This window comes from Rhinatrema bivittatum, chromosome 1, assembly GCF_901001135.1.
Source record: "Rhinatrema bivittatum chromosome 1, aRhiBiv1.1, whole genome shotgun sequence".
NCBI lineage: Eukaryota > Metazoa > Chordata > Amphibia > Gymnophiona > Rhinatrematidae > Rhinatrema > Rhinatrema bivittatum.
Window position 1 is genome coordinate 617538440 of NC_042615.1, and position 25727 is coordinate 617564166.

Here is a 25727-nt window from a genome sequence, read left to right on the forward strand (position 1 = left end):
CCACCATCTCACTTTACCCATTTGAAGAAGGCATCGGTTCTATCTCTTCAACTCCTGCATTGAGATCTCATGCCAAGCATAGAGGAAAGCCAAAGAAGCATCAATGCATGATGCGATGATCCAGCGTCTTAAAGAACCCTTGCAAGCAGTCTAGCAAGGTGATCTCATTGACGTGCAACACTTTTTCCATTAGTCCTGGGGTCTGCCACTGATTCACCTCTCTGTTCTGAAGAGAATGTGGTTGTGCCTCCTACCTAGAATTGTTTAAAAAAAAAAATCCAGTAGGCCTTGGTGAAGGTGCTGCAGAGCATCTGGGTCGGGGCATTGACAACACTGAGGCCAGGACTGTTGACCCTTGAAATGCTGTTCGATTCTCTCCAGGTGCTCACTGGCTGTGCCAGTACCTTATCGGTCACTGAAGCCCAGAGGGGCTTTGGGGTTGATGACTGCCTGCCCATTGCTGTTCTCCAACTCTTTGGAAGAGGAATCTGCCCTGAGATGTCAAAGTTCCTCAGGGTGCTGGCCAAGACAGCTATCTTCTCAAGTCTGAGACCCGTTGGCTGTGGACAGAACAGTGAGTCCTCACTGGCACGATGAATTGGACTCAAATATTTGTGGGAGTACAGCTGACTGCGAACGTCTCTAAAGAGGAGGTGTCTATGGGTCTTTCCTCTGCCAGACAGAAAGAAGTCCTTACCTGAGGGCCTTTTCTTCATGGGTTTTGTGAGGAAAATGGTAGAAACCGTTTCATGTTACATTGCAGATGGAGGAAGAGTCCAGGTCCAAGACGATGGACATTCTTCAGTTTGTGGAATTTGAGGAAATCATGGCAGTCCCACTTCATGAGATCCTTCAGGTGGTACAGATGAGGATTTGGGATAATTCCCTCTCTGTGGCTCCTGTGTCTAGGAAGGTGGATGTGGTCTATCTCGTCCAAAACGCTCCTGGATTTGACAAGGGGCAGCTGTCTCACCAATCGGTGGTTGTCTATCTGCTCTCAAAAAGGTCACGAGATCTAGAACCCTCTCCTTGGGGGCTCCTGGGGAGAGATTTTAGAGCTATGGATACTGTTGGGAGAGAGGTTTTTCAGAGTGCTATGCTTATTTTTCCACATACCATCCTATCAGCCCTTCATGGGCCAATACATGTGGGCACATCTTAAAGCAAGTGCACTGGTGACCAAACAGCTTCCTCAGAAGTAGCAAGGCATAGTGGACAAAGGGTTGGGGCACAGAAAACCGTGCAGTCCATTTTGACCTGTGATGTTTTTGAAAAACATATCAAGAGTATCTGCTATGAGGATAGGGGCACGCGGCTCACATGGCTGTGAACCTCTGACCTTCATTGGAAAGTGCAAGAAAGACTAGTTGACATGCTGTGTACAGCAGAGAATCTCTTTGGAGATAGGGTCAAGGATGCGATAGCATAGATCAGAGATAATTGTGCAACACTCTAGCAGCTCTCCACTGGCACTGCAGACTTTCTCTTCTTCCAGGAGGTACCTGAGGCCGGGGCAGAGGAAGCACTTCTACCTGAGGAGGCGCTATCCTCTGCGCCCTTGGTCCTGTTTGCAGCAGGTCTCTTGTACCTGTCCAAAGTAGCAGAGGGCACGTAAGCCCCAGACGGCAACCCAGTCAACACCTGGGAAGTAGTTTTGACTGGCCTGCAGAAAACAGGATCCCAGTACCCATGCCAGATGCCCTCCTGGTCAGGAGAAGGCTTTGGTTTTACATAAACCGGTGGCCTAGTATAACTTCAGATGTGTGGGTCCTCATTGTCATCAAGAAAAGATTATAAATTAAACTTTTGGATCTCATGCCAAATCTGCCCCCAGACCATCTTGGAGGCAGACTTTTAACCAGCATGGTCAAAAGGTGAGGTGAAAGAGGCTATTTTAGTCAAAAAAAACAAAACAAAACAAAACAAAACCCATCCTTTAAAAATTTGACAAAGGATCTACCTGATGAAAATAGGAAAAAGCAAAAGCATTGTCAAGTTAGGTGCAAAACATTGATAAGGTAGGCTAAGAGAGAATTTGAAATAAAGTTGGTTGTAGAGTCAAAAACTAATAATAAAAACTTTATCTGAAGCAAGAAACCTGTGAGGGAGTTAAAGGGGCTCTTAGGGAAGATAATGCTATTGCAGAAAGACTAAATTAATTCTTTGCTTCTGTGCTTACTAATGAGGATGTTGGGGAGATATACTGGTTTTGGAGATGGATTTCAAGGGTGATGAGTCAGATGAACTGAACCAAATCACTGTGAACCTGAAAGATGTAGAAGGCCAGATGGACAAACTAAAGAGTAGCAAATCTCCTGGACTGTATGGTATGCATCCCAGGGTTCTGAAGGAACTAAAAAATGAAAATTCAGATCTATTAGTTAAAATTTGAAACCTATCATTAAAATCATCTATTCTATTGTACCTGAACACTGGGGGGTGGCCGATGTAACCCCAATATTTAAAAAGGGCTTCAGGGGTGTTCCGGAAAACTATAGACCAGTGAGCCTGACTTCAGTGCCGGGAAAAATAGTAGAAACTATTCTAAAGATCAAAATCACAAAGACTATAGAAAGACATGGATTTACCCAAGGCAAGTTTTGCCTCACAAATCTGCTTCATTTTTTGAAGGGGTTAATAAACGTGGAAAAGGTGAACCGGTAGATGTAGTGTATTTGGATTTTCAGAAGGCATTTAACAAAGTCCCTCATTGAGAGGCTTCTAAGAAATCCTATGACTTTAGTTAGGATGTGATGTCCTTTCCTGGACTACAAACTGGTTAAAAGACAGGAAACAGGGTAGGATTAAATGGTCCGTTTTCTCAGTGGAAAAGTATAAACAGTGGAGTGCCTCAGGGATCTGTACTTGGACTGGTGCTTTTACATATATTTATAAATGATCTGGAAAGGAATACATCAAGTGAGGTAATCAAATTTGCAGATACAAAATTATTCAGAGTAGTTAAATCACAAGCAGATTGTGATAAATTGCAGGTGGACCTTGTGAGACTGGAATATTGGGCATCCAAATGACAGATGAAAATTAATGTGGACAGGTGCAAGGTTTTTCATATAGGAAAAAATAACCCGTGCTGTAGTTACACAATGTTAGGTTCCATATTAGGAGCTACTAGCCAGGAAAAAGATCTAGGAGTCATAGTGGATAATACATTGAAATTGTCGTCTTAGTGTGCTATGGCAGTAAAAAAAACAAACAATCAGGTCGATACAGTAAAGTGTGCTCCGTCGGAGCGCACTGTCAGTCTGCTCTGGACGCGTGTTTTCCCTTACCCCTTATTCAGTAAGGGGAGGAAAACACGCGGCCCACCCGCGGCACCTAATAGCGCCCTCAACATGCAAATGCATGTTGATGGCCCTATTAGGTATGCGCGCGGGATCCAGTAAGTAAAATGTGCAGCCAAGCCGCACATTTTACTCTAAGAAATTAGCGCCGACCCAAAGGTTGGCGCTAATTTCTTCCGGCGCCAGGAAAGTGCACAGAAAAGCAGTAAAAACTGCTTTTCTGTGCACCCTCCGACTTAATATCATAGCGATATTAAGTCGGAGGTCCCCAAAAGTAAAAAAAAGTAAAAAAAAATAAAAAAATAAAATTGAATTCGGCCCGCGGCTGTCGGGCCGAAAACCGGACGCTCAATTTTGCCGGCGTCCGGTTTCCGAGCCCGTGGCTGTCAGCGGGCTCGAGAACCGACGCCGGCAAAATTGAGCGTCGGCTGTCAAACCCGCTGACAGCCGCCGCTCCAGGCCAAAAGGAGGCGCTAGGGACGCGCTAGTGTCCCTAGCCCCTCCTTTCCCTCGTTTGCACCGCGTCGCCTAATTTGCATGCTGGAGCATACTGGATAGCTCGCACCGGCAAAGGGCCGGTGCGTGCGCCGGGAGAGCGGGCGTTCGTCCGCTCTCCCGCAGTTTTACAGTATCGGGCTGTGTGTTAGGTATTATTAGGAAAGGAATGGTGAATAAAATGGAAAATGTCATAATGCCTTTGTATCGCTCTATTGTGAGACCGCACCTTGAGTACTGTTTACAATTCTGGTTGCTGTATCTCAAAAATGATATAGTTGTACTGGAGGAGGTTAAGAGAAGGGTGAACAAAATGATAAAGGGGATGGAACAGCTCCCCTATGAGGAAAGACTAAAGAGGTTAGGGCTGTTCAGCTTGAAAAGAGACAGCTGAGGGGGGCATATGATAGAGGTCTTTAAAATCATGAGAGGTCTAGAACGGGTAGATTTGCATTAGTTTTTTACTCTTTCAGATAATAGGACTAGGGGGCACTCCATGAAATTAGTAAGTAGCACATTTAAAACTAATGGGAGAAAACTCTTTTTCACTCAGTGCATAATTAAGCTCTGGAATTTGTTGCCAGAGGATGTGGTTAATGTAGTTGCCTGTAAAAAAAAAAAAAAAAAAAAAAAAAAGATTTGGATAAGTTCTTGGAGGAGAAGTCCATTAACTGCTATTAATCAAGTTTACTTAGGGAATAATCACTGCTATTACCAGCATCAGAAGCATGGGATCTTAGTCCTGGCAAAATCTGGCAAAAAGTACTTGCCAGGTACTTGTACCCTGGATTGGCCACTGTTGGAAACTGGATGCTGGGCTTGATGGACCCTTGGTCAGACACAGTATGGTAATTTCTTATGTTCTTATGTGTCAATTGCTGCATCAGGAAGTGTTTCTAAATTTTATTTTTATTAATTTTTAGCATATACAAGTAAGATATACCTTACCATATGAAAATGACATATCATAAATTACATATATATTAAAGGAAATTCACACGATATACATTTTCTAAATAGGAAAAATGTAGACTGGGACTCAAATTTTATGAGACTCTAATCAAAAACTTAAAAGGAAATCAGCTTAACATGTGACTACAATACCTTCATATTATTTATTTATTTTATTTATTTATTATTTTTATATACCGACATTCATCTCAATTGAGATATCACACCGGTTTACATTCAGGTACTGTAGGTATTTCTCTATCCCCAGAGGGCTTACAATCTAAGTTTTTTTGTACCTGAGGCAATGTAGGGTAAAGTGACTTGCCCAAGGTCACAAGGAGTGACAGCGGGACTTGAACCTTGGTCTCCTGGTTCATAGTCCACTGTTCTAACCACTAGGATATTCCTCCTCCCTATATCCTCTTATATCATGCATCTTTAACTTAGGGATTACTAGGCATTATCATACTAATACTCCTAGAGTTAATCAGAGATTTGAGCTGTTCCGGAAGGAAAAACAGAAAGCATTCATTGGTGGAGCGAATGATATACCTACATGGGTATCTTAACACAAAAGAAAAACCTAATGCTGTAATTTGGGATTTCAATGCTAAGAAATCCCTTCTCCTTTCCTGTGTTGTCCTGGCAAAATCTGGGTATATATGAATCTCTTGATCATGGAAATACTATTAATACTTTTAAAATACCTTTTCATAACTTCACTCATTTCCCTTTCAGAAATGAATGAAACTAATAGAATAGCCCATTCCAGTATTTAATCTTTAGAATTTTCCAAAAATTGGGTTAAATTCTCAAATAACTCAGGGCGATTACCAACGGGTGTCTCTCTAACAGAGATAGGAAGGAAATAAATCTTATTAATACAGGGTATTTTCCCTTCCTCAAACTTTAGAACATCTAAGAAATCCTTTTTCAAAGTAATGTATGAATATTCCCTCCACCACCTTAGGAAAATTTAGGAACCTTAATTTTAAATGTCTGATGTAATTCTCCACATTTTCCAATCTTCGCGCCGTAAATGTAAGGTCTTTAATCATTTTAACTTCTCGCGTTTCGATCGCTGCTACAGAAGACTCCAAAGTCTCTATTTGATTTTTAGCAGTGACATTTTGGGAATCAATCTTAACCTCTAAAAGTTCCACCTTCTTTGTCAGGTTATTTAAATGTGTGTGTTGCTCCTTTAGGGAACATCCAAATCCTGCCACCAAGTCCCAGAGCGCTTCTAGGGTAACCACAGCAGGTTTTATCGGAAGCAGGGTCAACTCACCCCCCCCCCCACATTTGGAGTAAGAGCTGCTTCTGCCATGGTTCCCGCTGGTCTAAACGCTTCACCGCTGCTTACTCCTGCCTTCTCTGTAGGAGTCAATGTAATGGCTGAAGAAACCTGATCCGATAAATCAAAAGTCTCTGAGGAGCCAGGAGAGACTGCCAGCGACCACGTTTTCCCTCTGCTCTGCCCTCCTCCACTTCCGGTCACAGCGTTGACATCAGCCTGCGCCGGGGTCATAAGTGAAGGGTCGACGTTCCCCGGAGGTATCAACCCTCAATGCGGGGGGCTAAGAGTAACTTCCCCTGGCGGTACTGGGGCTCCCTCCCCAGTAACCGCAGCGGGGCTCTGCTCCCCGTAGCAAGTGTTTCCAAAGGAGTTGTCCTCCCTCTTGATGGCCAATGCAGTCAAGCCTGTTCCACTAGGGTAAAGAGGGCAGAGATTTTACTCCAAATATTTCCTGATTCCAAAAAAAATGGGGGGACTCCATCCCTTTCTAGACCTAAGATGTTGAACAAATTTATCAAAAGATAAATGTGGACAAGTGCAAGGTGTTGCATATAGGGAAAAATAACCCTTGCTTTAGTTACATGATGTTAGGTTCCATATTAGGTGCTACCACCCAGGAAAAAGATCTAGGCATCATAGTGGATAATATTTTAAAATCGTCGGCTCAGTGTGCTGCAGCAGTCAAAAAAGCAAACAGAATGTTAGGAATTATTAGGAAGGGAATGGTGAATAAAACGGAAAATGTCATAATGCCTCTGTATTGCTCCATGGTGAGACCGCACCTTGAATACTGTGTACAATTCTGGTCGCTGCATTTCAGAAAAGATATAGTTGCGATGGAGAAGGTACAGAGAAGGGCAACCAAAATGATAATGGGGATGGAACAGGTCCCCTTTGAGGAAAGGCTGAAGAGGTTAGGGCTGTTCAGCTTGGAGAAGAGACGGCTGAGGGGGGATATGATAGAGGTCTTTAAGATCATGAGAGGTCTCGAACGAGTAGATTTGAATTGGCTATTTACGTTTTCGAATAATAGAAGGACTAGGGGGCATTCCATGAAGTTAGCAAGTAGCACATTTAAGACTAATCGGAGAAAATTCTTTCACTCAACACACAATAAAGTTCTGGAATTTGTTGTCAGAGGATGTGGTTAGTGCAGTTAGTGTAGCTGGGTTCAAAAAAGGTTTGGATAAGTTCTTGGAGAAGTCCATTAACAGCTATTAATCAAGTTTACTTAGGGAATAGCCACTGCTATTAATTACATTAGTAGCATGGGATCTTCTTAGTGTTTGGGTAATTGCCAGGTTCTTGTGGCCTGGTTTGGCCTCTGTTGGAAACAGGATGCTGGGCTTGATGGACCCTTGGTCTGACCCAGCATGGCAATTTCTTATGTTCTTATGTAAAAGTTCAAGATTTCCCTGGGCATCTTAATCCTTTTTCTTCAAAAAGGAGATTGGCTATGCTGTCTTAAGGATGCCTATACTCCTCATATTTTCCCTGGTCACATGAAATATCTCTGATTCATAGTAAGAAACCACCACTTCAAGTATCATGTTCTGCCATTTGGGCCTGCATCTGCCCCATATGCCTGACCATGGCTGTGGTGCCCTTATACAAACTAGGGGTGCACGCGAATCCTTTATGGACGATTGTCTGGTAAAGAACCTGTCTTGGGCAGGAGCCTAAGAATCGACACTCATGACTAACCTGGTATAGTTGCTAGAGATAGTTATCAACTACCCCAAGTCTCATCTCTGCCTGTCACCTCAGTTGGAGATTATTAGAGCTCTGCTGTGCATGACTGAGGTGAAACCTTTCAGTTTGCAACAAAAGGCTAATATTTTGATGGCCATGGAGTAAGAGATTTAAATGAGTCAGTAGATAATAAACATGGGATATGCTGAAGCTGTTGGGCCTCATGGCATCAATGGTGCTTGTAATTGACATGGTATGTCTTTACATGAGACGAGTCCAATGACCTTGAGGTATCAGTGGCTGCAGACCACTCAAGATCTACAGGATTGCATCTGGATCATTCAACCACTCAGGGATTCTGACTTGGTGGTGGAACAATTTCAGTTTTGTCAGAGGAATTCTTTCCAAATTTCTCTGATGCAAATTGAACTCACAATTGATGTGTCCACTTTGGGTTTACGGGCTCATGTAGATGGACTCTGCACCCAGGGCTCTTGGTCTACCTAGGAAAAGTTCCATCAGATAAACTTCATGGAGCTCCAGGTGATGCGGTACACTATGGACTTTCAGAGATTAGCTTTCAGCAAAGTTATCCTTATCTAGATGGACAACTAAGTAGTGACTTATTACCTCAACAAGCAGGGAGATATGGGTTCGTACATTCTGTGTCAGGCCATCCTGTTGTGGAGTTGAGCCATCTTTTGGGGTTGGTTCTTAGAGCCACTTATATGGCCAGAGTGTAGAATGAGCCAGTGGACAAACTCTGTCCTTGCAACCACCAAGTGGGTAGCAAACCAGATTTTCTGCTGCTGGGGAATACCTGTGGTAGATCTGTTCACATCTTCTTGTAACAGGAAGATCCCTCTCTTGTAGGGTGTGTAGCAAACTAGCCTTTGATGCTTTTGCCCTGCATTGGGACAAGGGTCTTCCGTACACAAATCCTCAGATGCCACTTGTAGCGAAGGCTTTATTGAAGCTCAGAGAGGACGAGGGGAACATGATCTTCATAATCTCCTTTTGGCCAAAGCAGGTCTAGTTCCTGCTCCTGTGGAAGATGTCCCATCAAGGAACTGATCAGGCTGGGGTTTTTCCCGGATCTCATCACTCTGAATCAAGACAGGTTTCTCCATATCAATCTCAAGCCCCTGTTGCTTACTGTTTGGATGTTTGAAAAGTTAATTCTGCAACTCTTTGAATTGTTTGAAGATGTGCCTCAAGAAAGGGTTCACTAGAAACTTCTATGATTGTAAGTGTAGGAGGTTTGCTATGTGGTGTGAGCAAAAGTTGTAAATCCTTTCTCCTGCTTCACACACAAACTTCTTAATAATTTTCTATATTTGTTAAGTCTGGTCTTAAGACCAACTCTGTATTTTTGTACATTTCATGTGGGGTCTGCTTAATTTGAAGTCTCCCATCAGTCCTCCTGCTGTGTCATGAGATCTCAATGTGGTTTTGTTCTAGCTGATGAAAGCTTCCTTTGAGCCACTGCGCTTCTGTGACATGAAGTACCTTACCTGTAAAGTAGTGTTTTTGGTGGCAATCACGTCAGTGTACATGGTCGGTGAGCTTCAGGCTCTAGTAACGTATCCACCTTATACAATGTTTTTCATTGTAAGGTGGTTCTATGCGCTCATTCTAAATTCTTGCCTAAGGTGATGACTGAATTCCATCTTAACTAGTCAACTGTCCTTCCAACATTTTTTCCCCAGGCTACATGTTCACTGAGGTGAACAATCTCTACACAGTTTGGGACTGCAAGAGAGCCTTGGCATTCTGCCTGGAGCAGATTGCAAGCCCATAAAAATATATTGAACTTTAGTTCTTTTGTTGCAAACAAGCTGGGAATTGCTGTTACCAAATAGATGCCCCCCCACCTCCCCATGGAGTTGGATTCTCCAATATTAATTTCATTCTTTGCTAAATATGGAGACTGAAGGGACCTCTCGTGGATGCATAGATAATGGCCTCCCTTGGGCATGCCCAGTGAGGTTCAGTCCAGAGTTTATTTATATTCTTTTTTATACCGAAATATAGCAGAGTGCCTTCATTCCGGTTTACAGTGTAACAAATTCATACAGTGAACAGTTATAAATTATAAATATATAACACAAAACAGAGAGAATATATATATATATATATATAACATCTCGGCAAAAGCAGATTATCACAAGTTAGAATGAGACAATATAGGTTTAATTTTGTATAAAACTTATTAACTTATTAACTAAGTATTTGGGTTTTAGATGAAGTTGGTAATGGTATATATAGTTCATATCATTCTGTGTATGATTGTCTAAACAACCATGTTTTTAGTTCTTTTTTTGAAGTTTTTGGAATCTTTGATGGAACTTAGGTATCCTGGGATAGAGTTCCATTCTTTTGGTCCAGCTAGAGAAGGCTCTATGTCTAGTAGAGGATAGTTTTGCAGAAGAGAGATGGGGAATGAATAGCTGTAATTTGTCAGAAGATCTTGAAGAGCGGGGTGATTTGTGAATTGTAATCATGTTGTCCAGGGATGAGTTGTTGTCTTTGTAAATTTCGTTATGTAGGATGGTTAAGGATTTGTATCTTATTCTTTGTGAAATAGGTAACCAGTGAAGATTTTTTAGGGTTGGAGAGATGTGATCAAACTTCTTTTTTCCGGTTAGTACTCGTGCAGCAGCATTTTGAAGTAATTGTAGTGGTTTTAGGGAGGATTTAGGTAGTCCTAAGAAAATTGCGTTGCAATAATCTAGACTTGAGAAAATGAGGGTCTGAAGAATTGTTCTGAAGTCATTCGGGTACAGTAATGGTTTGAGATGTTTTAGGATCTGGAGTTTATGAAAGCCTTCTCTCGTTTTTATGGCAATGCAATTCTTAAGGCTCAGGTCATAATCAATCCAAATGCCAAGATCCTTTATTGGATTTTTCATTTGTATTTTGGAGTTGTTGATTTGGATGTATGGAAATTGAGAGGTTTGAGTAGAGAAGTTTCTTTTTATTAATTTTTTGTGCTGTATGTGAGTTTTGTGCTGTGTGTGAGGACTGGCATTCTGCTGTCCTCTGAGAACATCTGTTAATAAGTAAGCAACTCTATAATAGACCTTACAAAACAACTATGGGAACCAAATAACTGTCATAGCATCTCTATAGAAAAATTGTACATATTGTAATTTATAATTTTGCTTCTAATGTTTTAAAATAAAAATCTCTGACTATTATCTTGCTCTTCTGTCTCTTCAAGGTTACAATTAAGAATATAGAACGAGAGCTTATCTGTCCATCCTGCAAAGAACTCTTCATCCATCCATTGATCCTTCCTTGTCAGCACAGTATCTGTCATAAATGTGTGAAAGAACTTCTCTTCCTCTGTCATGAAGATTTCTTCACTGATACATGCTCGGACACATCTGCTCCAGGGAGCCCTCGAACTAAGGTCCTTTCGCCAAATGCTGAAAGACAAGAGAAAATAGACAGACTTGTTAGATCAGGTATGTACCAGAATTTTATTCAGAAGAAAATGTTCAGTTATATGTTCATTGTTAGCAGCCAAGATGTCTTAATTTTGGTGCTTGAGGGTTGAATGCTTTGAATAATTATGTTGAAATCATTTAGCAGGGTTTTTTGAGCTACTTAAAATAAATTTTAATCTAAAATTAAGTGGTGTTTATAAGTGATCTAGTAATAGGGGCCCGTAATAACAGTTCAGTGTTGTGAAACAGAAGTAAAATATATATTTTTAAGAGTTTGTGTGAGGTTACTTTTACATGATCATAATCTAAGATGACATTGATAGTTTTAGCGAATTTGCTTTGAAGGTAATGCATATGAATGTTCATGATTTCTAGCCAGGATGATTAGGAGGAAAGATATGTTTATGAAGTGCATATACGCTCCTATTTCGGTATTGGCTAAACATAGAGTGGAAAACCTCTTTAAACTATCTGATGGAATTGACAAGGCAGAAATGCTATCTATGAGAACATTTGATAGAAAAAAATCAACTATTATAAATATGAAGCTAGGTGGATCACAGAGGATAGAAAATGGTTAACAAGTGAACAAAACATATTTAATGCAAAAGGACTTTGTGGGTTGTAAGAAGTTTCTTAATAGGGACTTAAAACCAAAGAAAAGGCTGGGTAATAGGATATGGAAATGAAACAAACTTGAGTAAAGTTTCATAAAAAAAAAAATACAAACATTTTGATGTGTAGTTCTATAGAAGAATTCAAAATATTGGTTGGAAAGACATGATGAGGTCAGGGAGTAGAAGACCTGGTCAAAAGGAAAATGAAGTTTACTGGTTATTTACTCAGCAAATTCGCTAATTCAGCACTGAAGGACATGATAGAGGAAAACAGAGCAGTTGGAGTAATGACATTTTAACTACTTGCAATTCAGAAACATGAGCAAAATACAGGAAAACTGAGCACCAAGAATTAGTGCACCATAGTTGCCAACATTTGAGTGATAACATGAGCACACCATGCTAAAATGTAGTAGTATACACCTTAAAAATAAGCTTTCAGGTGGAAGTTCATTTTTGTGGCAAACCTCCCCCCCCCCCCCCCCCCCCCCCCCCCCCCCCTGCTCCGTGGCTTGGGGCATCTCTAGGGAGACAACAGATATTCCTGATGCATGCTGATCCAAATAACCAAAACAAATTTCCTCCTGGAGTCATTATTCCGCTATAATGATGAGTCATGAAAAAAAAAAAAGGCAGTGTGACTGCATCGCGGTGGTGTGTTTTTGCCCACCGCACATTATCGTCCACATAGCGCCCCTGCAAAAGTTGTAGTTATTTCAGGTGCTACTGCTGGCGATAATGTGTTAAAAGTTATTGCCTGTAGCGCAACCGGGCCAAAATTGTTTTAAACCCTGCCCTAACCCCTTCCCTTTCCCCCATTTAAATTTAATTGCAAGCGATAACTGCCCTTCACGTTTTGATAAATGACCTTGTCAATTTGCTAATCTAGGATATTTCCAGCCCTCCTCATCCAGGTGCATAAAATTCAGTGCCCATTGCTTGTGGCCTGCTACTAGCCTGAATTGGAGTTGCTGTGGCCAGACGTATAGTTAGAATGCTGCTGCAACTACTGTAGGCCTGAAATGAGGGTGCTGCTGCCAGACTGCAAGAGATGTTTAGGGGCAAGAGCTGGAGGAAAGGAAGGAAGGGGGTTGATAAATTAAAATAAGTAAAATAAAGACAATAAGAAAACAGAAAAAACCCAAGCATGTTTTAAAAAAACCCAAAACAAAACAAAAAAAAAACCCTGCCCATTCAACCATGACTTATGTCGAGGTGGAAAAAAATGTTTGCACACTTAAGTACGAGCCAAACTTTTTAGTAGCAGAATTTATTGCTGTTTTTAAAACTTAATTTTATTTTGTGCTTTAGAGTAATTTTACTCTACTTTCATTCTATATTTTTTATGTAATATCACTAGAAGGATATTGTTTCATTGCATGCAGAACCATAGCTGGCAAATGAGTGAGCTTATGATATCTATAGTAACATCATTTCTCCTAGGACAAGTAGGATGGTAGTCCTCATAATGGGTGACATCATCAGATGTCTCAGCATACCACTATCCACGTGTCTCTTCTTTTCTGGTGCAGCTTTCGCCTCGCGCTTGTGGAACCCTCCTCTCTTCAGTGTGTTTTTCCCGGTTCTTTTTGCAATTTGACTGGATGCGAGGAAGCATAAGCCACGTGACTGTACCCTTGATATCAGTTATAGTTCTTTCAGGACCTCTGGCCAAAGATCACCTCAGACCAGTGGGTCCTGTCCATCATTCGTTGAGTACATCTGTTACCAGATTTGGTCCTGAGCTCAGACCCAGGGCATGTTGCTCCGGGATGGAGAATATGGTGGCGGACCAGCTGAGTCAAGCATTCCAGTCCCACGAGTGGTCCCTGGATCAAGTCATGGCGGATCGCATCTTCCGTCTCTGGAGGATCTTGGACGTGGACCTCTTCGCCCGTCCCCCTCCTGTAACATCAAGGTGAGCCATTTCTGCTTCCTGTACAAGGGGGACGAAAAGCCAGCCTCTGATGCCTTTTCCTGCCATTGGGGCAAAGGCCTTCTGTATGCGTATCCTCCGCTTCCTCTGGGATGAAGACCCTCTTGAAGCTCCGGCAGGCCAGGGGGACCATGATTCTCATTGCCCCCCATTGGCTTAGACAAGTCTGGTTCCAGTTCTTACGGGATCTCTGTCAGAGAACTGATGGATCTGGGTACCTCCCCAACCTGATCTCTCAGGATCAGGGCAGGCTGCACCATCTCAACTTCAGGGCGTTGTCTCTGACTGCCTGGATGTTGAAAGGCTCTTGGCCCTTCTAACGGCCAGGGCAGTGGAACCTGTCCCTCAGGAACAGCAGGGAAGGGGGTTTTACTCCTGTTATTTTCTAATTCCAAAGAAAACAGGAGGCCTCTGTCCTGTCCTTGATCTGTGTGCCTTGAACAGATTTCTTGAGAGAGAGAGAGGTTCGAAATGGTATCCTTGGGCACCTTGATTCCTCTCTTACAAAGAGGAGACTGGCTTTGCTCTCTCGCCCTCAGACGCATATACCCACATCAAGATCCTCCCCAGTCACAAGAGGTATCTCTGCTTTGTGATGGGCGGTCAACATTTTCAGTAACACATGCTCCTGTTCGGCCTGGCCTCTGGGCACGGGGTCTTCACGAAGTGTTTGGCCATGTTGGGTGCCTATTTGTGCCAGCTGGGAATCCAGGTCTTTCCTTATCTGATTGGCTGATCAAGAACGGCACACAAATAGGGGCATTGTGGGCTCTAAGCAGGACCGTTGGGTGTTGAATACCTGTTCTTTTTTTCTTTTTTTTTAAAATCTCTTTATTGGGGTCACACAGAGTAAACCTCAAACAATAGGTAATCAGAGGTGACAAATACTGGTTGATAATTAGTCAAAATATCAGTGATAGCCCTTGGAAACCCACATTGATTTTACATAATACAAAGCAACTCTGATAAATAGGCACACTCCATTGGCGCAATATCTATCATACCACACCCATTCACTCATTCACACTGATCCCGATCCCACACCAGACAGGTGAAATCCCATCAGCCCTACCTTCTCTCACTACTAAAACATGCAAAGCGCTTTTTCCCACAAGCAGAAATAGCCCCTCAACCATCTTAATTGTTTGGGAGACTGTATTTCTTTTTTGCGTAGTAATTCCAATTGTGCTGATTGTCTCAACATGGTCTTTCATTCTCTCACATGAGGTATGATGTCCGAATTCCAGAATAATTGACGTTAGCGAAAAAGTAGGTCCTAAGAGACAATAAGAAATTGCTTCACACCAATAGATAAACAAACCTTCTTTTCGAAAATATGCAAATACAGGAGCACCCCTGACCAGAGGATCTTACAATCTAAGACATTGTCTAAAAACCCACACACTTGTCTCCAATAGTTCTGCATGTTTGCACATCCAGTAAATTGACATGAGGTTCCGATCTGAACATTACATTTTATACAGTGGTCGGAGTCCCAAAGATTCATATTTTTGCCAGCATAATGGATTTGGTACGTTCTGTGTATAAGTTTATATTGTATTTCACGTAAATTAGCAGGATGAAGATGCCTATAAATGCTCAAGAAGGCCATTTTGAGGTCAGACTCCAAAACAGCAAACCCAGATCTTCAGACCACTTATTCACCATGCTTAAGAGATGGCCCTTGGCCAATGTGGTTCGAAGATACATGGTCCATATTGCAACCTTATTAAATTTGGGGGTGGTATCAAAGAACGAGTCCTCCACATCCGTGAGTGTAAGTCCAAATCTCCCTTGGTTAACTGAAGGCAGTAGTGTCTGGCCTACAGATAGGCAAAAAACTGTTCACGTGGGAAACCCCACTCTTCTTGCAACTGTTGAAAGGAAAGCAGGGTCATAGAATCCTCCTCTACCCACTGATGGACCATGCAAAAGCCACGAGACTCCAAATCAGAAAAAACTCTCGAATCCGACCCTGGAGGGAAATCAGGATTCGCCACCATGGTTAGGAAGGGGGATATCATTGGTGAGCGACTTATAATTTTCAGCCACCATAAACATGCCTTTCGCAGTGCTTTTAAACCAGGGGTGGATAGAACCAGAGATGCCAACCTACGACCAGACGTGTAATAGATTTACAGGATAGAATGGCACTAGTACATCTTTCATTAACTCCTCAGTATAAAACTTATTGTTGCCTGTTGAGACACATTCAGGACTGGGTGGTGTGCAAGTGACATTGTAAACCCGTAGATCTGGGACTCCCAGACCTCCTTCCAACTTATCCAAATGAAGATGTCTAGCTTAATATGTGCCCTTTTGCCTCCCCGGATGAAAGAAACCAGAATGGAACGGAAAACTTGCAGGTCTTTATCTTTAATCCAAATGGATAACATTGGTAAATATTATAAGATTTTGGGGAGTATAACCATTTTTATTAGAGCACAGCGCCTCATTAGTGACAGGAAGACCACTCCATTTCTGCAAGAGCAGTTTAACTTTGTCTAGCATCCCTAGAAAGTTGGTTGTATAGAAGTCCCCGTCCCTTCCTCTGATCTTAATGCCAAGTATGTCAGACCATTCAGGGCCCAGGAAAAGGGAAAGGATCCCCGCCAATTTGATGATAAGGAAGGATTTAAGGGGAAAGCCAGTGATTTATCATCATTAATCTTGAGGTCAACGAATGTCCCAAAATCTTCAAAAATATCTAGTATATTGGGGGAGCGTTTGGAGAAGGAGTGGGCTGTCTGCCACCGCTCCCCAGACTTACCGCTGAACGTAAGGATTTTCCCTTTTTACCATCTGTGGGAACTTTGAGTCTTTTTGCTGAGAGGAAGCCCTGAAATTCATTCCATCTGCAGCGGAGACAGGCGTCACTGCTGATGTCGGAAGGGGCGTGGCCTCAGGATTTAAAACCACCTGAGGCGTGGTGCGCCGCCGGCGCGCACGCAGCTTGGTCCGGCTTAGTCCGGATGAGTCTGGGTGTCTGGCCGAGATCTTGTCCATGCTGACTTTGTTTCATCCAGATGGGGAAGAAGAGGAAGGCAAGGACTATGACATCGTCACCAGTGCAACAAGTTAGCACCGGCCCTATGGATCAGCATGTGGTGAGGCAGAGAGCTGATCCAAATGAGGAAGTGATGGGAAGTTCATTGTTAGCTTCCATCAGTCCAGGAGAAGGACCCGTTTCACCACCTCAGCCAATTCAGAGTCCATCCACTGAATTGGCGTCAGAACTGGTAGGATTTAACCCCTTGGAAGTAAGCTTGGTAACCCAAGGAGAAAACCAAAGGGTTGAGAAATCTTTAGTGAATAGTTTACCTGTTACCATTCCAGTTCTTTCTAGTAGCACTGTCATGGAAAGTCCTCCAGACAATGTTACATTATCAGATGTATGGAATATCATTTCGAAACTAGATAATAATATCACTATTATGAACAGATCTCTTTCAACTGTGATAAATGCTAATTCTGATAAATTAAAAGAACAAGAGATAAGAGTTGTTAAGTGTGAGAATTATTAGATCTGAAAAATAAAATGCAACTAGTACAATCTTCTGAAAATACTTTTATGCATGATAGTTTAATTTTGCATAAAGAATTGGAACGAATGGAAAATTTTATGAGATCAAAAAATTTAAGATTGGTTAATTTTCCTATAACTCGCTTGCTCTCTCCTACAGAAATGTTTAAGAAATTTCTTAGAGAAATATTAATGTACAAAGATGAAGAGTTTCCTATTCTATCTAAAATATATTATTTTAGTAAAAAAGGGAGTGACCATCAAAATCAGGGTTTGGAGAATCCTCCCAGTTTAGGTATATCTACCTTCTTGGAGGAATCAATAGACTTGATTGAGAATAGAGCCACTCTCTTTATCGCTTTTACATCAGAAGAGGATAAGGAGAAGCTGTGTTCAGAAAGTTTTTTAATCATAAGGATGTCTCTTTTTGTGGATCCAAAATCCAAATATTCCCAGATGTCGCCAGAGCCACTCAAGCAAGAAGGAGGGCCTTTCTTGCTTTGAAACAGCGTGTAGTGGCCCTAGGGGCACTTTCTTTTTTAAATTTCCCTGTTTATGTTATATAAATTAAAAAGGGAAAAAATTTGGGTTTACGGATCCAGCTCATTTGGAGACATTCCTGTCAGATAAAACAGTTCCAGTAGTAGAAATGTTAGAGGTAAACGGACCTTAAGTAAAATGTAGAAATTCTTTCTCCATTATTGATTGTTAATATCTAATGATAGTCCCATGAGAAATGGGACTATATAGATGTTAGATTACCTGAAAGTATTGTATAATGATCTCCCCCAATTATGTTATGTTTCACAAACTTTAATGTTATGGTTTGAAATAATATTTGCCTTAAGGAATCTGTGATACATATTTGTAAATGTTTTTCATGATATAATCATTGAAAAAATAATAAAGATTAAATTGTAAAAAAAAAAGAAATTAATTTCCTGTGGCGAGGAGTTTGTGATGTTGCTAAGGTATTTTATTTTCCTGCTGACTGTATGAAGTTCTTTACTATGGAAGCCCTGTATAGGGTTAATAAAATCTGGCGTTATTGGAACCATTAAAAAAAAATAAAAAATCTAGTATATTATTCAGACAAACTGTTGGATTATGCACAAAGAGCATCATTTGCGAAGAGTGCCAGCTTTACTCTTGGTACGGATACCAATGCCTTGAAAAATTTCCAGCTGATGCAGTTGCATGGCCAGGGGTTCTAAAGTTAATATAAAAAGTAATGGGGATAGACAGGGATGCCATTTAGTCCCATGCTGTAGGGCAGACCTGGGCAAGGGGCGGCCCGCGGGCTGAATCCGGCCCGCCTACGGTCTGAATCCGGCCCGCCCACTGCTGAGAGCAGACGGGGAATGAGGCACTGCTGCCTTCCCTTGCAGAGGGAAGGCAGCAGATCATTCTCCGCTCCCTCGCTCCTCGATTGGCCGGCCAATCGGGGAGCGAGGGAGCGGAGAATGAACTGGTTTTTTTTTTTACAGCGTCCGGGGGGGGGGGGGGGGGAGAGGAGGGAGTGACTCGAGCGAAGGCACGCTGTCCAATTGGCCGGTGCTGGGCAAGCCTTGCCCAGCACCGGCCAATCGGGCAGCGTGTCTTCGCTCGAGTTTCTTTCCTACATATGTCACGGAGTTTTTTGCCGGTCCGCAGCACGCGCTCCCGGTCTCTCCCGCTGCCATTGCCGCTGGGCTGTCAGCACGTTCAAGCCCAGTGGGAACGGTAGCGGTGTTGGAAGAAGCTGTGGCACCCGCGGCTGGCCTTTTCTTCTTCCCGCGCCTGCCCCCCCCCCCCCTCCCGTGACCTGAAACAGGAAGTGATACACGGAGCGGTGCGCGGGAAGGAGAAAGAGCTGTGCCGCGTCGGCTGCAGCATCGGCCCCCGAGCAATTGAACCAGCTGGCAATCGAGAAGAGTCAGCAGCATGAGCCTCCCGCGGCCGAAGGGATTCTTCTTTCTTGGCCTGCGGGGGCTCATGCTGCTGACTCTTCTCGATTGCCGGCTGGTTCAATTGCTCGGGGGCCGATGCTGCAGCCGACGCGGCACGGCTCTTTCTCCTTCCCGCGCACCGCTCCGTGTATCACTTCCTGTTTCGGGTCACGGGGGAGGGGGGGGGGGGCAGGCGCGGGAAGAAGAAAAGGCCCAGCCGCGGGTGCCACAGCTTCTTCCAACACCGCTGCCGTTCCCACTGGGCTTGAACGTGCTGACAGCCCAGCGGCAACGGCAGCGGGAGAGACCGGGAGCGCGCGCCACGGACCGGCAAAAAACTCCGTGACATATGTAGGGGGAAGAGGAAGTGAGTAAGAGAGAGTGAGAAGCAGCCAGCCAGCCTGTGTGTGATTGAGTGGTCAGAGAGCTGATGTGTGTGTGTGTGTATGTGAGAGACAATGAAAGTGATTGCTCAGGGAGATGACTGATGTGTATGTGAGAGTGTGATGCATTAGTCAGGGAGGTGACTGATGTGTGTGTGTGTGAGAGAAAAAGCATGGAAGTGAGAAGTCTGGGTATGTGGGAAAGCATGAGCATAAGAAGCCTGGAGTTGTGGGAGTGAGAAACCTGGGTGAGTATGCATGAGAGAGAGAGAGACTGCTTGGTAAGGTGACTGTGTGTGAGAGAGAAAAAGACTGGTGTGTGTGAATGTGAAAGAATGTGATTCAGGGAATGAGAAGCCTGTGCACGTGGAGAGTGAGCATGGAAATGAGAGAGACTGGTGTGTGTGTAACAGAGAGAAAGTGATTATGGGAATGAGAAGCCTGTGCATGTGAAGAGAGTGAGCATGAGAGTGAGAAACCTGGGTGTGTGTGACACAGCATGGGAGGGAGAAGCCTGTATATCTGAAAGAGAACTTGGGAGTGGGAAGCCTGTGTGTGTGTGTATGCATGAGTGAGATCAGGTGACTGGTGTGTGTGTGTGTGAGAGAGAGAGAAAAAGTGATTATGGGAATGAGAAGCCTGTGCATGTGAAGAGTGAGCATGGGAGTGAGAAACCCGGGTGTGTGTGAGACACATCATGGGAGGGAGAAGCCGGTATATCTGAAAGAGAACATGGGAGTGAGAGACGTGTGTGTGTGTGTGTGTGTGTGTGTGTGTGTGTGAGAGAGAGAGAAAGAAAGTGATTTTGGGAATGAGAAGCCTGTGCATGTGGAGAGAACAAGCATGGGAGTGAGAGACTGGTGAGTGAGTGTGTGTGTGTGTGAGAGAGAGAGACAGAGAAAGTGATTATGAGAGTGAGAAGACCATATATGCAAGTAGAACACGGGAGTGGGAAGCCTGTGTGTGTATGGCATGAGAGAAACTGTTCAGGAAGGTGACTGGTGTGTGTGTGCCAAAGACTGTTTGGGAGATGATTGGTGTGTGAGAGACAGAAACTGGTCATGGGGGCATGACTGGTATGGTGTGTGTGTGAGAGACATGGGCACTAAGGAAGAGGACCATAAGTATAGAGCTTAGCTTCTACTGCTGCTTCTGGTGTGTGCCATGGCCTGCAGGGAAGGGGAGTAGGAGAGCTGCTGGAGGGGGTAAGTAAAGGTGGCTTTAAGTTTATTTTTCTTGACTGCCATTTTAATTGTGTGATGTCTGCTTTTTTTAAATATTTTATTGGTGTTTGGAGAATGTTTAATAGTTTTTATGAGTTTTTAATTGTTGGATGTTATTCTGTTCATAGCTGTTTAGAAACATTTATTCTGCTTATTAGTATAGTTTTACAATTATTTCTGTTTGGGGATCTATAGCTGCTTGTTAGTTCTGTTTTCCTAATAAGAGGTGTATTGGTGTTTAGGGTCTGATGTAATATTTGTAGTGTTGCCTTTTCATAGATAGGGTTGCTCCTGTTTGAGTGTATTCCATAATACAGGTGTAACTGTGTGCGGATTAGTTTATGTGCATTACTACAGATCCTGGGAGTATGTTAGGTCGGTTCTGTGTCTGTTACCGAGATGAGATATTTTGCTAGCATGTAAGCGTTTGTATCGGTCTTATTTGTTGTGTTTTCTCAGAGGACATACATTGGTGGTAAACTGCTGTCTTTTCATAAGTAGGGCTATTGAGAACTGAGTTAATTATATTAGTCCGGCCCTCTAAAACCATCCCAATTTCTCATGCGGCCCCATCGGAAAATTAATTGCCCACCCCTGCTGTAGGGGGATGGGGGAGGACAATGACCCATTAACCAGCAATTGTGCGTATGGCTGATGATATAACAGGTGAACCCATTGGAGAAATACATGACCAAACCTTATTGCTGTAGAACCCAGAACAGATATGGCCACTCCACGCGATCAAAAGCTTTGGCAGCATCTAAACAGATCAGCATCTGCTCTTGTCCACGAGATCTAGGGGATTGAAGTGCCAAGCTAGCTTTGAATAAGTTATTGTTTGCCAGTCTGCCTTTGACAAACCCAGTTTTTTAATGTCCCAATTTAAAAGAGAGATCAGGCAATAGGCTTCTGGGGAGGTCAAATCCTTGCCCGGCTTGGGTGATAAAATCACAGTGGCTAGGTTTTGACCATTCCCGAAAGAACCACAGGCGTGCGCCATATGGAACATAGAGCATAGGGAAGGTACAACTTTTTCTCCTAAAAGATTGTAGAATTCTGGGCTTAGCCCATCTAGTCTGGGTGCTTTAGCTAGGCAGAGTTATCTGATAAAAGTTAAGCTCCGCATTAGTAAGCGGGGTGTCCAGCATCTCTTTAACATCGTTGGACAATTGGGGTAGATTCAGCCTGTCAAAACAAATGCTGTCTGCAATGGTCACTAGGGGCTCCAGCTTTGTACAGATCCTGAAAATATTGTACTAATGCCTCTAGAATTCCCTCAGTGTCTGAAAACTGACTGGCTTTGTGTACCAATTTCGTGATTAAAGTATGAGGGTCTCTGGCAATTTTAACCAGTCTGGTTAGCAATTCACCGATTTATTCCCCCATTGGTAAAGTTTGTATTTGTAGTAAAATATATTTTGTTGGGCTTTCTGAGTTAAGAGCTTGTTTAATTCCCTACGGGCTGCCAATAATTCTTCTCTGGCTGCTTGAGATCGTTTACATGCTGCTGTTTCGAAGAAGAAGGCGCTTCGTGAAGTCCATCAAGGCTCTATTTTGTTCCTCTCTAATGCCCGTAGAATAAGCTATAATATGGCCTCTCATGACTGCCTTGGCTGCATCCCAGAAGCTATTATCGTTGACACCCAAATTAACATTAAATTCCAAGTATTCATCCCATGTCTGTTGTAAAAAAAACAAAACAAAAAACTGCAAAAGCAATGATCATTATATAGCCAAGGAGCCATTCTCCACTGTGGCCTTCCCTGCAAAGCCTGAACACCAGGGAGTGAAGTAATCACCAAATCATGGTCTGAGAAGGAAACTGGTATTATACTACTGGCTTCGAATCTGGAAACAACGATTCCAACATCAAAATGTAATCTAGCCTAATATTTAAATTGTGGACATGCAAGAAGTGGGTGAAGTCCTCACTATCTGGGTTCTTAGTATGCTAAGTATCTATTAGCTGTAGTTCTTGGCACAAAAGAGCAACTCCAATGATGGTTTGGTTTCGTCTCGGGGTTTTAGCAGGTCAATAGTCAACTCTGGTGTTAGCAGTGATTTTTAAATCATCACCCAAAAGGTTGGCATAGTCCTCCCAGATAGAGATACCAAATTCGTGAAAAATGAGTGGGAGTATTTATTTATTGGGAGCATATATGTTCATCAACAAGATCTTAATACCCTGTAAAACCTTCCTCACTATCTCATAACACCCCTCTGCATCGTAGGTTACCCCTTCACACTGAAAAGAGACAGATTTATTAATCAATATTGCCACCCCCCTTTGATTTGTGGTAAAAGACGAAAAATAACATGCCCCGACCCATTCCCTCTGCAATTTCGATTGCTCTGTATCGTTTAAATGTTTCTTGCAGGAAGGCAACAGTGGTATGCTTTTGTTTTAACTATGTCTAAAGCTTTTTCCTCTTATTAGGGGACTGTATCCCCGTGACGTTGAGGGTATAAAATGTAATGGTAGGCATGGTTTAAACGTCTTAAGTGGGATGAGGCAATGGCATATAATTCTCAACTTTCTGAGGAGAGATTCCCCAGCCCAGATCCTCATCCAGTATCAGCAGATAGCAGCGGATGGGGTTCTCTTCCTTGTATGATTCGTCAGTGGGATCAGTTACACCCTCACACTCACACATACAAACACACTCAACATGAAGAACCAAATAGAACAAAAACTTTCCAATCCATAGTCTTGCTCCGCTCCAAACCCTCTGAGTTCCAGGGTCGGCCATTTCTTCTGTCCGCTTCACACCTCACAGTGAAAAAATGAGACCCAGGGGCTCCTGAGACCCGCAGTGTTATGTGGATCATATAACTGGCTGTAATAAGGTCAAAACTGCAGTTAAAGTTGCACAGTCTGCTATTTAATATATATCTCTGCATCATTTCTGAAAGTCGGCCATTTCATGCTGTGCAGAGCACTGCATCATGGAGGACCAGGCCCAAGTCCGGCGGGAGAGAGAAAAAAGTAAGGGATGTACCTGCCAGAAAAGAAAATATGAAGCAACAATCCTTCTCTTATACTCCCAGAAGAAAGGTTTCCATCTCTTTCTTCATCATGAATGTATGACTCGTGCCCTGATGTGACATGCACCTTAGCAGGGTATTGGAGGGTGAAACAAATGCCTTTATTGTAAAGCTGTGTGCAATAGGGGGTTATCACCTTTCTGGCTGCCAACACGCGAGCTGAGAAATCTGGAAATATCAGAATTCTTTTCCCCTCATTAGAAGCTCCTTCTGTTGCTTATATCTTTGCAAGATTTTTGTTTTATCAAGGAAGTTGAGATATCTTGCGATGGCCTTTTTGGGCCTCTGATTATTCAGTAGTGGCCCCAGCCTATGCGCCTGCTCGACTATGATCGACCTGCCAGCGGTTACCGCCTCCGGTAGCCATGTCGTAAACCAAGCAAGCAACTATTCTCCCTGGAGGGATTCGGGTAAACCCACCACATGTATGTGCCTGCGGCTCCTATTTTTGAGCTCATCTAGCTTATTCAAGTTTGACATTTTGTTTTCGGAGCACCACTAAAGTAGCCTCTGCACCATCTTGCCGAGCCTCTTGTTGCAGAAATCCTGGCTTCCGTAGCTGCTTGTCGCATGGTGGTGTTCCATTTTATTGTGGAGCTCATCTAGAGAGGGTTGCAATTTCTATAACTGGTCATTCAGAGCCGTGGTTACAGCTTTGGTAAGGAATCTGAGGGTTGCCTCTGAAATTCCGTCTGGTGGGGTAGTGGTCCCCACTGCCATTTTGTCTTCCTGTACTGCAGGCTTCTTGGTCATTGACTTCCGTGCTCTGTAAGCCATTAAAGGCGGGAAGGAAAGAGAGAATCCAAACACTGTCAATTGATGCATTAGTTTTAGGGTACTGGTCGAGCGATTAGCTCTGAGTAACACAGTAAAACAGGACATATTGTCGCGAGTCTCTGATGAGCTGAAAGGATTGACCTCCGCTCAGCAGCGCGTCATCACTGGAAGTCCTCGGAATACCTGGTTTTTCTAATCAACTACCCAAAATCCAATCTCTGTCTGTTGTCATGGCTGGATTTCATAGGAGCCGTTGGATGCGACACAGGCGAAGGCCTTTTTGCTCCATGTCAGGGCACACGCACTGCTAACCCTGGCAGAGGAGGTCCAACACTGCTGGCTGGTTTCTGTGTGGTGTATGCTGCAACGTTTGGGGCATATGCCTGTGATGGTCCATATTTCCCCGTTCGCCCGCTTGCATATATGTCTGGCACAGTGGATCCTACGCTCCTAATGGTGGCAGGCCACTCAGGGCTTTCAAGTCCGCATCCAGGTATCACCCTCTCTCAGGGATTCCCTGAATTGGTGGAGGTCCCTATCCAATCTGGAACAGGGGGTACCCTTTCAGGCTCCCCCTCACCAGGTGGTGCTTACCTCAGATGTGTCCCACCTGGGCTGGAGTGCCCATTTGGATGGCCTCCATACCCAAGGCCTTTGGACTGCTCAGGAAGCTCAGTGTCAGATAAACTTTCTGGAGCTGAGGCTGATCCGGTATGTGCTCTGAGCTTTCCGGGATCGGCTGTCCAACAAGGTGATCCTCATTCAGACAGTCAGTTGGCCATGGGGTATATAAACAAGCAATGGGGTACCAGGTCCTACCTCCTTTGTCAGGAGGCAGTTCAGATTGGAGCTGGGCCCTGTCTCAGGCAATGTTGCTCTGGGCCATGTACTTGGCTGGTGTGAAGATCATCCTAGCAGACAGGCTAAGTCGCCCTTGTGGCCCCACAAATGGTCCCTGAAGCAGGAGGTGGACCAAATCTTCTGTCTGGGGAAGCCTGGAACATGGATCTATTTGCCTCCCCCTGCAACAGGGAAGTTCCTCAGTACTGCTCCCTATCCAGGTCAGATGGCCAGCCAGCCACGAATGACTTTGCCCTTCATTTGGG

At 43.5% G+C, this 25727-nt stretch overlaps 1 protein-coding gene across 3 annotated transcripts in view; it reads left to right on the forward strand.

Annotated features, from left to right (window-relative positions):
* Positions 1-25727, forward strand: part of TRIM36 (tripartite motif containing 36) — a 344127-nt gene that overhangs the window by 82565 nt on the left and 235835 nt on the right. For all 3 annotated transcript variants that reach the window (XM_029571457.1, XM_029571466.1, XM_029571476.1), the window contains exon 2: positions 10961-11207. In XM_029571457.1, coding sequence (XP_029427317.1) covers positions 10961-11207 — 247 coding nt within the window. The remainder of the gene's footprint in view (positions 1-10960; positions 11208-25727) is intronic.